The sequence below is a fragment of the Glycine soja genome, chromosome 14 (genome assembly GCF_004193775.1).
Source record: "Glycine soja cultivar W05 chromosome 14, ASM419377v2, whole genome shotgun sequence".
NCBI lineage: Eukaryota > Viridiplantae > Streptophyta > Magnoliopsida > Fabales > Fabaceae > Glycine > Glycine soja.
In genome coordinates this window covers 6846271-6859730 of record NC_041015.1, presented here as the reverse complement: position 1 = coordinate 6859730, position 13460 = coordinate 6846271, and the positions used below count along the sequence as shown (strand labels likewise).

Sequence of the window (13460 nt, the reverse complement as noted above, 5' to 3'; positions counted from 1 at the left end):
CTCTTCACATAAATCTGCAAAAATATAAAATCATCTTCCAATGCACTCAATTATAAAAGAAAGAGTGACCAAAGAAATAGAGATTTAAAGCAATGTAGCAATTCTGTGGTGTGATTTTTCTTATCTGGTGTAATTTGTCTTCTGTATAAAATAATATTCCTTTTGGACAATCTTTAGTGCAAACAGGATTTACATGAGAGGATGATTGAATTAAGAGTACTTGGTTTTCACAGTAGATTTTAAAAAAAACTTATGACTTGATGAATTAGGAGCTCCTTTATTATATGCTCAAAATTTTTGGGTTTTAAAGAGAAAGTGGATTAAGGGTTGTTTAGTGAGTAGTAAAATGTTAGTGTTAATTAATGGAAGTCTTACAAGTAAGTTTGAGGGGTCTAAGACAAGAAGACCCTCTTGCTCCTTTTTTGTTCAATATAGTGGTGGAAGGTTTGTGTAGCTTGATGAGAAAAGCAATTGACAAGAAGTTGTTCACAAGTTTCAAAGTGGGGAAGAGTGAAACAAAAGTTAACTTGCTACAATATGCGGGCAATATCATTTTTATTGGAGAGACAACTTTGTCTTATGTGGTGGTAATCAAATGCATGCTTAGGTGTTTCAAGTTGGTATTCGATCTAAAAGTCAATTTTTGAATTGTAAATGGTTGGTTGTTCCTAGTGTATTTAAGGATACCTATTAGTGCAAACCCTAGGCTAGAAGCTATTTGAAACTGGATATTGTTAAGTTTTCTAAATTGCTTGCTCTTTGGAAACACAAGGTCTTATCTTTTGCGGGTAGAACTTGTCTCATAAATTCAATGTTATCATCTTTACCCTTGTTTTCCTTTTCGTTTTTTAAAGTGCCTTTAAATGTGGGAAAGAGGTTCATAAGCATCTAAAGGAATTTTGTGGGGGAGTGGCGAGAGTCATAAATGATCCCTTGGGTTAATTGGGACAAAGTGTGTGAGTCAAAAGAGTGTGCGGGTTTGGGGTAAACAAATATTTTCTTGCAAAATGGTGGTGAAATTTATTTTATAAAAATGATGCTTTATGGGAGGAGGTGTAGGAGGCAAAATATGGAGGTTGGAGAGGTCTCGAGGGATGGTAATATGAATGATGTGTCAATTTGGTGGAGGCATTTGTGCATACTATGTGGAAGTCAAAATGAAAGGAGGTGGTTTGATAGTTGTATTTAGTGGAGACTGGACGAGCTAGGGAGAAAAAAATTAGATTTTGGGAAGATACTTGGTTAGGAGATCAATCTTTGGTATCCATCTTCCCTAGATTGTATCTCAATTCAAACCAAAAGGGGGAGATTATAAAGAATATGGGAGGTTGAGTTGAGGGTGTTTGGGAGTGGAAACTTCTTTAGAGAAGAGAATGGTTCACTTGCCAGAGAGAGTTAGTCGATAATTTGTATCTAGCTTTGAGAAATGCTAATTTACATATGGACAGGGAATGGACAATTGGTTTTGGTGGAAGAGTCAATTCGGTAACTTTACGGTAAAATCGACTTACTATGTGTTATTCGACTATAAATTTGGTGGTCATAGGGTTGAGGATTTAGCTCTTTGGAAGAATGAGAACTGCTTTTTGTGGAGATTGATGATCAATAGATTGCCTTCAACGGATAATTTTTTGAGAAGAAATATTGAGGTGGGGTAGTTAGACGCGCTGTGTATTTTCCGCAGGAAAGTGGAAGAAGACATCAACCATGTCATGTTCTCATGTAAATTTGTACCTGGAAGACATTTGGAATTTTTTTATTCGGGGATGTCAATGCTGTCGGTGTTACCTAATTCAGCTGAGCCACACTTTTGGCAACACGTAATGCTTAATGAGAATGGCAAAGTAAATGTTTTATGGAGATATGTATGGTGTGCTGCTGTTTGGATCTTCTGGAACTGCAGAAATCAGTCAATTTTCCAAGAAAAGAGGTGGCATAGATATGAAGTTATTCATCAGATATTGTTTCAGTCGTGGTCATGGAGCAAAGAATTCATAAGTGATGTTGAGATTGTCTTTTGTGCAATTCTCTGCATCCATAAGGGGTACGTAACATCTAGGGTAACTATCACTTGAATTGGAGTGCAATTCCATGCATTAAAAAGAAAGCTAAAATTAATAAAGAGCTCTACAACAAATTTTAAAATTCAAACAAAGTTTTCAAATTCTCATAAATGAGTACAGTTACAAAAGATATTAAAAACACCTAAAACACATAATTTTGAAATGAAATCCCAATAGCAACACCTATCACAAATGAACTAATTTGTATGTCTAAAAAGCATATGTAATACGCGACAACAACGACTGTATAGTGTGTCTAAAGAAAACCAGCGTATTCAATAACCCATATGGTTTTAATTAATAATAATAATATTCATAGGATCCAAAGTTTCTGCGCCGATTGTACCACAGGAGATGTGTGTTGTTTGGATTTGTGTGCGGGGTTACACCGATAAAAAGTGATTCTGTGTCAGGACTAAAAGATACTCCAGAGACCAGTCCGAAAAAATCCACCACCTGCTTCTTCTCAAATCTACTCGCATCATAGATATGCACAAAGTCAACTGTCTCACCCATAGCCATATATTGTCCATCAGCTGTGAAGCATAGCGAGCGTATAGCTTCTGCGTTGCCCTTAAGAACGTCCATAGACTCTGATGTCTTCCTAATATCCCAAATCCGACATGTTTTGTCTACGCTCCCAGTGGCAAATTTGTATCCATCAGGATGCCATGCAGATGCATACAACATATCCGAGTGTCCACTTAGAGTCGCGATAGCCTACAAATCAAGACATTCAATATTTATATTTTTATATTGGTAGTTGTTCAAAATTACACTAGCAAGTTAATTATTGCGTACTTTTAGACTAATAATAGCTCAATTACTCACTTAAATTTTTAGTGTCTCAATCTCATTCTTTTGAAAGGATATGCATCTGGGTAGTAAATTCTATCATTAAGATCGGATGCTAAAATGTCAATCGAGTAAACATTATTACTACTATAAGTAATACTACAATCATTTTATAATGATTCATATTTAAGGTTTTTTTACCACTAAGAAAAATAATTATTTTAAGATAATAGCATCTATTATGGGTCAATTTTACTAAATATCTTTACTTTCTCCTTTAATTTTGCATATTTAAATATTGCCCCTACAATGTTTCATTAAAAACTGAAAAACACATCAATAGAAAAAGAAAAAAAATGCTCAAACAACAATTGATATGAAATAGAGAAAGTACTTTACAAGGATGCATCACAAAAAGAATGTAGATAATCATAAAATACCAACCTCTCCATCAATACAATTCACTAACCGTCCTTTTGCATTATCTCCAACAACTAGAAGGGTTTGTTGATCTCTGGGGTTCAGTGAAGAATGCTATGACCATAAATTTAAAATTACCAATTATACTATTTGTCAATAGATATTGATGTCATAGTTTTAGCATTGTGCAATTAAAAAATATTATAGATAGACATTATTTTAACATACTATATCGATCCAATTAGCTACCATTATGTATTTGTAAGAAGTTTATTGTATATACAACGATGAGAAGAAAATTCCCGACTTTACAATGTATTTCCGTGTGAATAAGAGAGAGAATACGAAAATGAGCCAATGTTATTAAGTTAAAACCTCTCTCTGATTTCAGTACTTTAACTTAAGTAACATAATGCCTTTAGAAAAGATCAAAATTGAACCATATCATTAAAATAATTAAAAAAAGATGCAAACATAAAACATCAAAAAAGCTTCCAAAATTAAATTTCTATGGGTTCTTGAGAGAATTTAACGATGGTATTTCAATCTTGCTAATAAGAAGATTAAAGGGTAAATTAAATTATCTTCCATACATTAAGGGTACAATTTGTGAAAAGTATTTAATTATACTTTTTAGCTAACTGCAGAATGCAGGCAAAAATCTGGTTACTAGACAATTCAAGATAAATTGATGATCACAGTATTGCAGTTAGAATGCTGGACCAGTTTCAAAACAACAAAAATACAAAAATTAAATAAAAAGTATAAACATAACATAAATCAAATCGTATTCTAGTCAAGCACTCAATTTTAAAACAATTGTATTAGTACACTTGTTTCATTCTATCGTTTCTTAAAGTAGTGCAAACTAGCATTAGCAAAGTCATGCTAATTCTAAATTAATTAGTCATAAAACTATGTTGAAGTACTTACAAATACTGGCCAATTGAATTGCAAAGTATGTAAAAGATCAAATGTCTCTGCATTGAAGTGGTTGATATAATGCTCCTCACCTAAACCATGAACTGAATAGATCCGCTGCCAAATTATTTATTGTTGTATAAGCAGTTATGTTTGAAAGTTGCAACCTTAGACTTTGTCAACAACAAAAAAAAAAAGGAAAACATGAAGAAAAACCTGGGAATTCTTAAAAATCTCAATAGCACATATACCTGTGTCGTGATCACCTTCGGCAGACATCTTATAACAAAAACTAACATCAGGTCGATCTATGCGCTGCAAGATATCAATGTGTTTCATTAATGCCATTAAAATTTTGATATTTATTTCAAAAATCAAGGACACATTAACCAAATTAAGGATGTCTTCACATAATTTTCATTTTTTTAATGTTTAATTTTTAAAAAGATCTAAAAAGTATTGAGCAAAATATTACCTTACAAATAAGTTGTCCAAAGTTGCCGCCAACAATCAACAAGTTAAACCTTACTGACACTGTATTAATTTGTGATTGATGAAATCCTATCTCATAGTTTCCAGGATAATCCTATTAGCAAAACACGTTTAAAATAAAATGTTATGTTCAAGTTATACATTCAACACTAGAACAGTGCAAAATATCAAATTATTATTACCTCAGAAGAAGTTACATGCTCAGCTGTATCTAAGACATCGGTCATCTTGGAAGATAATCCAGACCAGTGTATGATCTTGAAATTTCCAGCCATATAGACATCGTGCTTTGATGTCGACCAAACCAATGTAGGCATTAATGTCTGCAAATGACAAATATGTGTATCAATGGGTTACAAAATAATGTTATTGAAAAAAAAAGAAGTAAATTACCTGATATTGGAAGCATTTGAATTTAGTGTATTGCCAGAAATCATAATACAACGCCTCATCTGTTGATCAGTATTCCTGAAGGATAGTTTTTTTTTATAAAAAAAGGACAAAGGTTAAATTGAAGGTTTCTGTAGGATCATATGTTTCATGGCTAACAAATTCCTCATAAAATTTGGAAGGTGAAATTTTGTTGTACGAGATTAGAAATCACAATTATTAATTTTTGTTAGAATGTGGAGAGATTCAAACTCACATACTTGTTAATCCTGACAATAGTCGGTGACACCCTAGTTTTTTTTATCCTAAATAAATTGAGAGATGACCTACATTATAACTAGAAGGTAAGTGAAATGATATGTAACATCTTGAGTGCTAACAAAAGAAAGGAGTGATCACCTGTAAAAAAAAATGAGACATGAAAAAGGAATGACTAGAGACAGTTGTATATGTATGAACGTGTACATTTTAGGATGACTTGAAAGAATTAATGAGTATTGTATCAATAAGACACATTTATTTTTTGATAATTCATTCTTTAACATTTTTATTGACTTGGGAATAATTTTAGGATGTGTGATATTTTGAAAAGTTTCTTAGAAATATGTTAGTGAGACCAAAATGCGCAGAGTCCTGTGGAGTATTAGTTTGTAGTGATCAAACCTTTCTTTTTCTTTTCTATTGTAATTTTTTGGATTATTATATAATGATTTTTCAACTTTTCATTACAAAGTGTAGAATCATTAAAGAGGAAAAGATTAAAAAAAAATAAGTAAAACCTAACCCATTGAATTGTACTTATACTTACTATTTTGATATTCAAATTGGATTGAGATGAAATTTCAAACAATAATCTTTTTATTTGAGTTATCTTGCATTACATGATAAGTTGATCATCAATATATTTTCAGTCTTATTTACTAGAATTTCAAGACCAAATGTTATTTTCATTTGTTAGAAATATCAATGTCCCATGAAAAAAAGTTTACAGAACCCATGCAACTATTCTACCTATGCTCAAGCTCAGTTTTATCTATATGGCATAAACAAAAGAACTTACTATGTGCTTTGCTCCCATCCTTCGTAGCCTAGCTCTCCTGAAATCTGTACGATCTTTCTTTTCTGCTGCCCACTTTATACCTTGAACATCATTTAGGTCTCTGGCTTCTTGAGCAGTAATGATCTTGGTATCAATCCCACTCCTCAATGTATCTTTTTTTTTTTTCAACAATAGATAGTCCAACAAGAAGAAAAAGATCTATGTAAAAGGTCACAATGCAGAAATGCAACAGGACAAACAAAAGATCAAAATGATGACAAAGTTTTTGCTTAGTACTTTATCCAAATGTAATTAAATAAAACAAACATAATCAAACATATTCTCAATAATATGTTCATCATTGTTGGAAAAGAACTTAACTCACAGAATGAAGAGAGATGAATGCACTCATTTTATTGAATAATAATAGAGATTTTTGTAATTGAACCAAATTATAAAAACAATAACTGACTCCCTAAATAATAACTACTAACATAACAACTAAAAGCAATAAATGGAAATAAAATAAACAGTCCTAAATACTCATGATAGACAACTGATACACATGTTCAACAATCATCTTCGCTCTCGCTTTCTCCTCCTGTCTCTCCGTCTAGCATGCTCATATTAGCAGAAACATGATCATCTTCACTCTCTTCTTCTTCGCTGTCTACTTCACTTTCTTCTTTGCTGTCGTCTTCTGTGCGTCCCTCCTCACTCTCTCCTTCGCTTTCCTCTTTGTTTTCTTCCATGAGCCCCTCCTCACTCTCTCCTTCGCTCCCCTCTACTTCTTCGCTCCCTTCGCTCCCCATAGTTAAATCTTCTTCATCGCTGCTATAAGAGGAACAATTCCCTTCCATGTTGTTACTAGTACTAGATGAAGAATTGCTGCCTGCCATGCTTCTGGTAAAGAAAAAATAGGAACGAAAGAATTAAAGAAAAAGGCTTTTTTATCATCTTTGTTTTTGTGCTATATCTTTACGCAATAAATAAGCAAACATAATTAAGAACCATGTATATATATCAATGCGAATCTTGAACCATATATTTTATAGTATAATGTTTGGTACTAAGTAATTTATTAATGATGCAAATGCTTAAAACGAGTACAACACATTTCCACTATGGAGTACATTTGATATTACATCAAATTTTGAGACAAAAACCATACTCCTATGTCGAGGGAGAAGGATAAAAAAGCCAGAATAAAGAAAACCAGAATAAGTGACGTGACATTGACATATAGCCCTACATCCATCGACAACTTACCATTTTGGCCAGAAACATGAAGCATGTTCAATCAAGCAAGAACCATATATAAGCATATCAAAGCAAGAAATCATATATAAACATGTTTGATCACGTAAGAACCCACATAAGCAATGCATGATCAAAGCAAGAATCACATATGAACATGTCTGATCAAGCAAGAACATATATATTATATTTAAGTAATGTTCGATCAAAGCTAGAACCATGCATGTATAAGCATGTTAGATGAAGCAAGAACCATACAAGCATGAGTATGGAAGTGGTACTAAACCAAGTGTTAACTTGTTGGCAAGTGTAGTAATAAAGTACTCGGACGAGTGTTGAATGCACAGGATTTGTTTGTACTTGGATTAATATAAACCCAATTTAAAAGTAATAGATAAAGAATTTAAAATAAAGATAAGAAAATATAGTAGATAAGATAAATATTTAAATAACAAAATAGAAGAAGAAAAATAAAAGATTTAAATTAAAAGATTTAAAGATAAAAATAGAAGATAAGAGAAAATAAAAGATCAAGATAAAGATAAGAAAAGATAAGATAAGAAAAATTAAAAAATAAAAATAGAAGAGAAAAGAAATAAAATCAGAACGTAATAATTTTGAAACCTGACTTGCCTTATTTTGTCTAGATGTATGAGTTTATGATTTTTTTTTCCTATAACCCACATCAATCTTTTCAATTAATTGCCCTCATGCCTAACGATGACAAATCTATTTTATTTATATATCTTCTAAATTCCTTTGCAAAGACTCAACAAATAAAATAAAGGATGAATGAATTCCATATGTTTGCAAATGTATAGGCATAAAATAATCCTTCTATATATATAGCAATATTAGAAGTTACCCTCTTTCGAGCGTCTAACCTCTCATATAAAATTTGAATACATTAAATTTAAATATAAATGTCTAAAATTCTTATGACATAAAAAAACAATAATTATAAAAATAATTTATCACTCAAATAATTTATCTTATTAATCACCCAAACATACGAAATTGTATTTTTTTACTATATGGAGAGGGTGGTGGGAGGGGAAGAGGTGTGAGTAGACGAGTAATTTCAATTTTTTTTATAAATGCAAGGGGATGCCAACAGCAGTAAAGGTGGTGCTAATAACACATTCCTAGTCTCAGCCCATCCTAACAAATTTTTAAGACAGAAAATTCGCAAAGCAGCCCAACCCAAAAAAAGAAGGAAATATGTAAGCATTGACAAGCTGCATGCTTCGTCGTCGGAGTATGAAACCCAAACCCTTCATCTTCGCCAAGCGCTTCCCAATTCCGTTGCTTTTTTCTTTTCCATTTTCTCCGCAACAACAACGTTTTCTCTTCTCCACTCACAATCGCCACTCCTTCGACGAAGCCGTTCCAGGTTGCAGCGCCGTTTACCAACACGTGCTCAAGTTCCAGCGTCCACCGACCATTCGGTGGAGCCCGCACCTCGAGAACACCGCTAGTTTCATCGGCACCGTCGCCCGCGAACCGACGCGCGTTAACTCAACAACCGGTAAATTCGGAGTTTACACCGTGCTTAAGGTTCCAAAATCCAACCAATCAAATAGCTCCTTTTTCCGGTGCGTTTTTTTCAATTATTATTATTAGGTTAAATTAATTTTCTTTCCTATAATTTGGTTTTTAGATTCGATTTGGTTCGGATTCAATTTGGTCTCAAATTTTTCAAACTTGTTGAATTTGGTCCGGTCGTTTAAATTAAACTGAGGGCGTTAGGAAATGTATATTTTGTCAGTGGCGGTTTTATGCTACAAACAATTTCTTAACATTGGTCCAATTTAAACAATAGGACCAAATTACCATATTGAATCCAAAAAAAACTAAAGAACAAATTGAATCTAAAGAATAAATTAGAGGAAAAAAACTAATTTATCCTTATTATTGTTTCGATGGAAATTTGCAAGTATTATTGTTTTGGCTGGGAAATTTTGACCGAAAGGACATTATGCTTTGCGTTTTGTAAACCAGGTTGCTTCTGATGATGCGGAACAATGTGGCAAAACTTGCTTCGGAACACTTGAAATCGAATGATTTTATTCATGTTTTAGGTTCTTTGGGGTCTTTCACGAAACCTGATGCCAATGGAATCCTTCGATTGAATTACAAGGTTCATTACACACTTTTCCAATCATAGATTGAAAATTTGAGATTGCACATGATCCTTGCAATTTTTACATTTATAGCTAGAGTGATTTTTTAATTGATAGTGAAATATCTTTACACGACTCTATAATTACAAGAAAACTATTTTTTAAATGTTCAATTTCCTAGTTTGATTATTTTGGTATATCCCGTGTACTGAAATTCTAGGTTCTTGCTTGAATGGTGCTCTGGTTTGCATGCGTTTATTTCTTGTGTACTAGGGTCACAATTGGCAATTGAAAATTTGAAATGTTGCTTGCTCATTTTCTGGTTGGTGGAACTAATGGTGCTGGCAGTTTTATCCTTTGGTGTCCTGTTTGGGGAACTATTTCTTCATAATTTATGCAGTTCAAAGCATTACTACTACATTTTCTCACGAATCATGCTTTGAACTTTCTAATATGAAGCTTTCTTTTCTTTGTGTGCCTGTCTGAAAACAAGCTTGATTCACAGTACACCGGATTATGATTGAGTTTATCATGATTGTACTTGTGGTTTAGCTACTATGATCCTTTAGTAAGTCTTCGTGATAAATATTTCATTTATTGTGGTTGCATTAGTTTATTCTATGTTCAAAGTAGCTCGTAAAGAACAGGAAAAGCAATCTTCTCCTGTAATTTAAGCAAATCCAAAGATGCTATTGGATGGCTAATATCCTCTTGCATAACAGATTTTCTATCCCCTTTCAGTAATGTCAAAGTATTCCTCTTTTGCCTATTGCTTAGATTGTGGGTCTTAGATTTTATGCTCATGTTTGTAAAATCATATCCTCGAAAATGTATTAATGACATTCATATCCTCACAATTCCTCATTTATCATTGCACTTTCATTTTATCCGCATCATGTGACATTTCTGTGTGTGCAAATTTTGCATCTAGTTCTCTACAGTTAGAGGTGAAGGAGTTCGAGTTTGTTGCTCAAAGTTCTGGTTATCTAGGTGACAAGAAATTGGAATCTGTTGAAGGTATGTTTTGTTGGTTGCTTTATTTTATTTTATTTTTTTATCGGCAAATGTTAGTTTGTTAGTTTTGTTGGTTGCTTATGTTCATACAAATGCTGAGAACTTTTTTACTTTGATTATTCTTGTTTGGTTGTGCTGAAAAACATTTCCCTAGTAGTTCAGAAGTTGGTGATGTTAAGACTTGAGACAGATTCTTCTTTACAAAGTTTCTAGCACCAGCAAGTGGAGACGAATATTTGTTTTCTATTGATAGAACAAATTTTATTTTAGTTAGAAAAGAGAAAAAGGACAGATTAAATATCGATTAAGTACAGAGAGAAAGGAATTGCTGGAATATTTTATGCATATATATTAAGGAATCACTGGATCTTAAACTGATTTATTTTATATTTTTCATGCATTTCCCTGTTCCTGTTCTCCTCATCTTAAACAAATATAGCAGATGCTGGCATGCATAAAAATCAAAATCGGCTTCACCTTTGGCAAGTGTTTTTTTCCAATCCAAATGAGTGGTGGGATCAAAGAAAGAGCAAGCGAAATCCAAAACAGCCTGATTTTAAGCACAAGGATACCGGCGAAGCTCTGTGGCTAAGTGAGTATGATCCTCCATGGGTTAAAAGACAACTCCAATTGTTTGACTCAAAAATTGCTGGAGGATCTGCAGGTCGTCGTTCACGTGTCACCAACTGGGTTTATGATGAGTAGCTGATATCAATAAAAGAAGACGAGTATGGGTAATTGAACCTTATACACGATAATTTTGTACTTACTGTTACCATTTGCAACGAAATGTACAGCTTAGTGAACTTGGGTATAATTTATGTAAGAGAATGGAAATCACTGTGATTAACGATGATTATAGTGGCGCTATTCTCTAGGCAAAACATATAAGCTGTGAGAAAGCTTAGCTCACTTGATAATTACTCAGAAGCTGAAAAGAATGAAAGGGTTAAAGTTGATGACTTGAATTCTTGGTCTAACCTGAAAAGCTTGCGGTGTGGCCAATTTAGTGAAGAAATAATTTTAAACTATTTTTGGAGTATGTGGTGGTAGTGGAGATGTTGGGCTGATAGGCCCGAGACAAGAGCCCACAACTGATCCGGGTGGGGATTTGTGGGCTCCGTCCTGTGATATGGAACTTTATGTTTTTGAGTTAGGATTTTATGTACACTATAATAATAGTTCTATAGTAACTGCTCTTTTTTTTTTTTTGTTTTCCTTGTACCAATTTTGATAGTGAATTATTTTTTCTTTGACCGTAGTTTTTTTTCCTTCTGTCAGTGGTTTTTCTAGTTTTAATGTGTGTTCATTTTTAATAATAATAATATTTAAATAATTATTTTGTGTGTTGCACACTGTCCATTTCAAACCAAGTACAGGTTAATTTATCCTGTGATTTTCTCGTTGTCATGTACTGTCCATAACTTACGTTGTCAACTTGTCATGTACCTCAATGTGTGTCCGTAACTTACGTTGTCATGTACGTCAATGTGTGTTGTCCGTAACTTACATGTGTCCGCACAAATGTGGTATGAGTTTACCATACCTATAATAAATGACAAAGATTTCTTTTTGACAGAAATAATATGCATCAGCAGCATCACAACCGAGTAACATTTATAAAGAAACTTAGATAAAAATTACTAATTTCAGAGTTAAAGTATTATTTGTTCTTTAAAAAGCAGTTTAAGTCTTAGAAGTATTCATGTTAAGTTCATCCTCGAAATATTAAAAAGAAAACTTTTAAATTGATTCTTGAACTTAATTAATATACATTAACTTAAGGATTAAAATGATAGATATTTTGTAGTATTTGAGAATCATTACTTTAAGGATCACTTAGGAGTTAGAAGTTAGGAAAGAGAGTAATAATTGGGGACCAAAATTAGTGATTTGTTCGAACTTTTAATTTTTAAATGCATAGAAACATAAACTTAAAACTTAAAAAAGGATGTTGGTTTCCATCTTGGTTAGAGTGGAAATAGTCTGGATCAAGTTAGGCTTTGTTAAGTTTGAGTCTAATCTAGATTAAAAGTACATAACTCAGGTTTGTTTATCAGTCAATGGCTTTTAAGGATTTGGACATGACCTATAAGCACTATCATATAAAAAATTTGTTTGTAAATCTTTATAAGAATCAAATTTAATTTATTTATATGATATAAGCATATTTTAAAGGTTTCATATATCATTTATGATCTTATTTAAAAATATACTTTACAATAAGATAAATTTATTTTTCAATAAACTTAATTATAAATCTTAACTTAGACTCTTTATGTAAATCAACATGATTAACATTTAAAAAGATAAATAAATGTAAAATTTTAATAAAAATAACAAATTTAATATAATAATAATATTCACAACCAAATTTTTAAACAAGTTAGTAGTTTTTTAGGCCTAGAATACATTTTGAATGACTTAGGAGCTAGCATCCTTATGTAAATAGATTTTACTAAAAACTTTAATCTAATCTATTTTCTAAAAAGTCTAGCTTAGGCTTGATGTAGGTTAGACCTTAGGTCTTTATGGACTGGTCTAATCTATTCTCACTCCTATTATTTGCCTTTGTTACATCACCTCATTGTGCAATATACCTTACGAATTGGTTCCTTATGGACCACTTTTCCCTATGAGGTAATGGTCGTTGTTCTTTTTGTTCATTCTATTTTGTTCAATTGATACCTAATGAAAATTGCATGTCATGGTCACATATAGTCAGTACATCTTTCTCCGGTGGTGGTTCTACTTTCTATCCTCGTTGCTTTTGTCATGGAAAGTTTAGAAAAGGGTAGGGTTCAGTGAAGTGATTCATATAAGAGGTGTGAATTGGAAAGTGTTTCTTTTGAATTTCTGGATGCTGAATCTAATGTAACTTTTTTCATTGTGAATTCTTGGACTTGGCCATGTTAAAGACTTTTTAATTGACTTCAACATTATAGA

The 13460-nt window shown here is 32.4% G+C and overlaps 2 protein-coding genes across 3 annotated transcripts; one reads left to right on the top strand and one right to left on the bottom strand.

Annotated features, from left to right (window-relative positions):
• Window positions 1-2299: 2299 nt before the first annotated feature.
• On the bottom strand, window positions 2300-7019 carry LOC114385277. The gene is made up of 8 exons (XM_028345293.1): window positions 6695-7019; window positions 5105-5143; window positions 4874-5043; window positions 4675-4785; window positions 4416-4514; window positions 4212-4316; window positions 3303-3392; window positions 2300-2783 (listed from the first exon to the last, which is right to left on the bottom strand). The coding sequence occupies exons 1-8, from the start codon at window positions 7017-7019 to the stop codon at window positions 2361-2363; spliced, it is 1362 nt and encodes a 453-aa protein (XP_028201094.1). The 3' UTR covers window positions 2300-2360.
• A 1577-nt stretch (window positions 7020-8596) lies between these two features.
• LOC114383601 (protein OSB1, mitochondrial-like) lies at window positions 8597-11775 on the top strand. Of its 2 annotated transcripts, none has more exons than XM_028343298.1 (4): window positions 8597-8972; window positions 9379-9517; window positions 10442-10517; window positions 10954-11775. In XM_028343298.1, the coding sequence occupies exons 1-4, from the start codon at window positions 8620-8622 to the stop codon at window positions 11217-11219; spliced, it is 834 nt and encodes a 277-aa protein (XP_028199099.1). In that variant the 5' UTR covers window positions 8597-8619; the 3' UTR covers window positions 11220-11775. The 2 variants fall into 2 exon arrangements, with proteins under 2 accessions (XP_028199099.1, XP_028199100.1); XM_028343299.1 differs by having other exon boundaries at window positions 8598-8972; window positions 10957-11775.
• Window positions 11776-13460: the final 1685 nt, after the last annotated feature.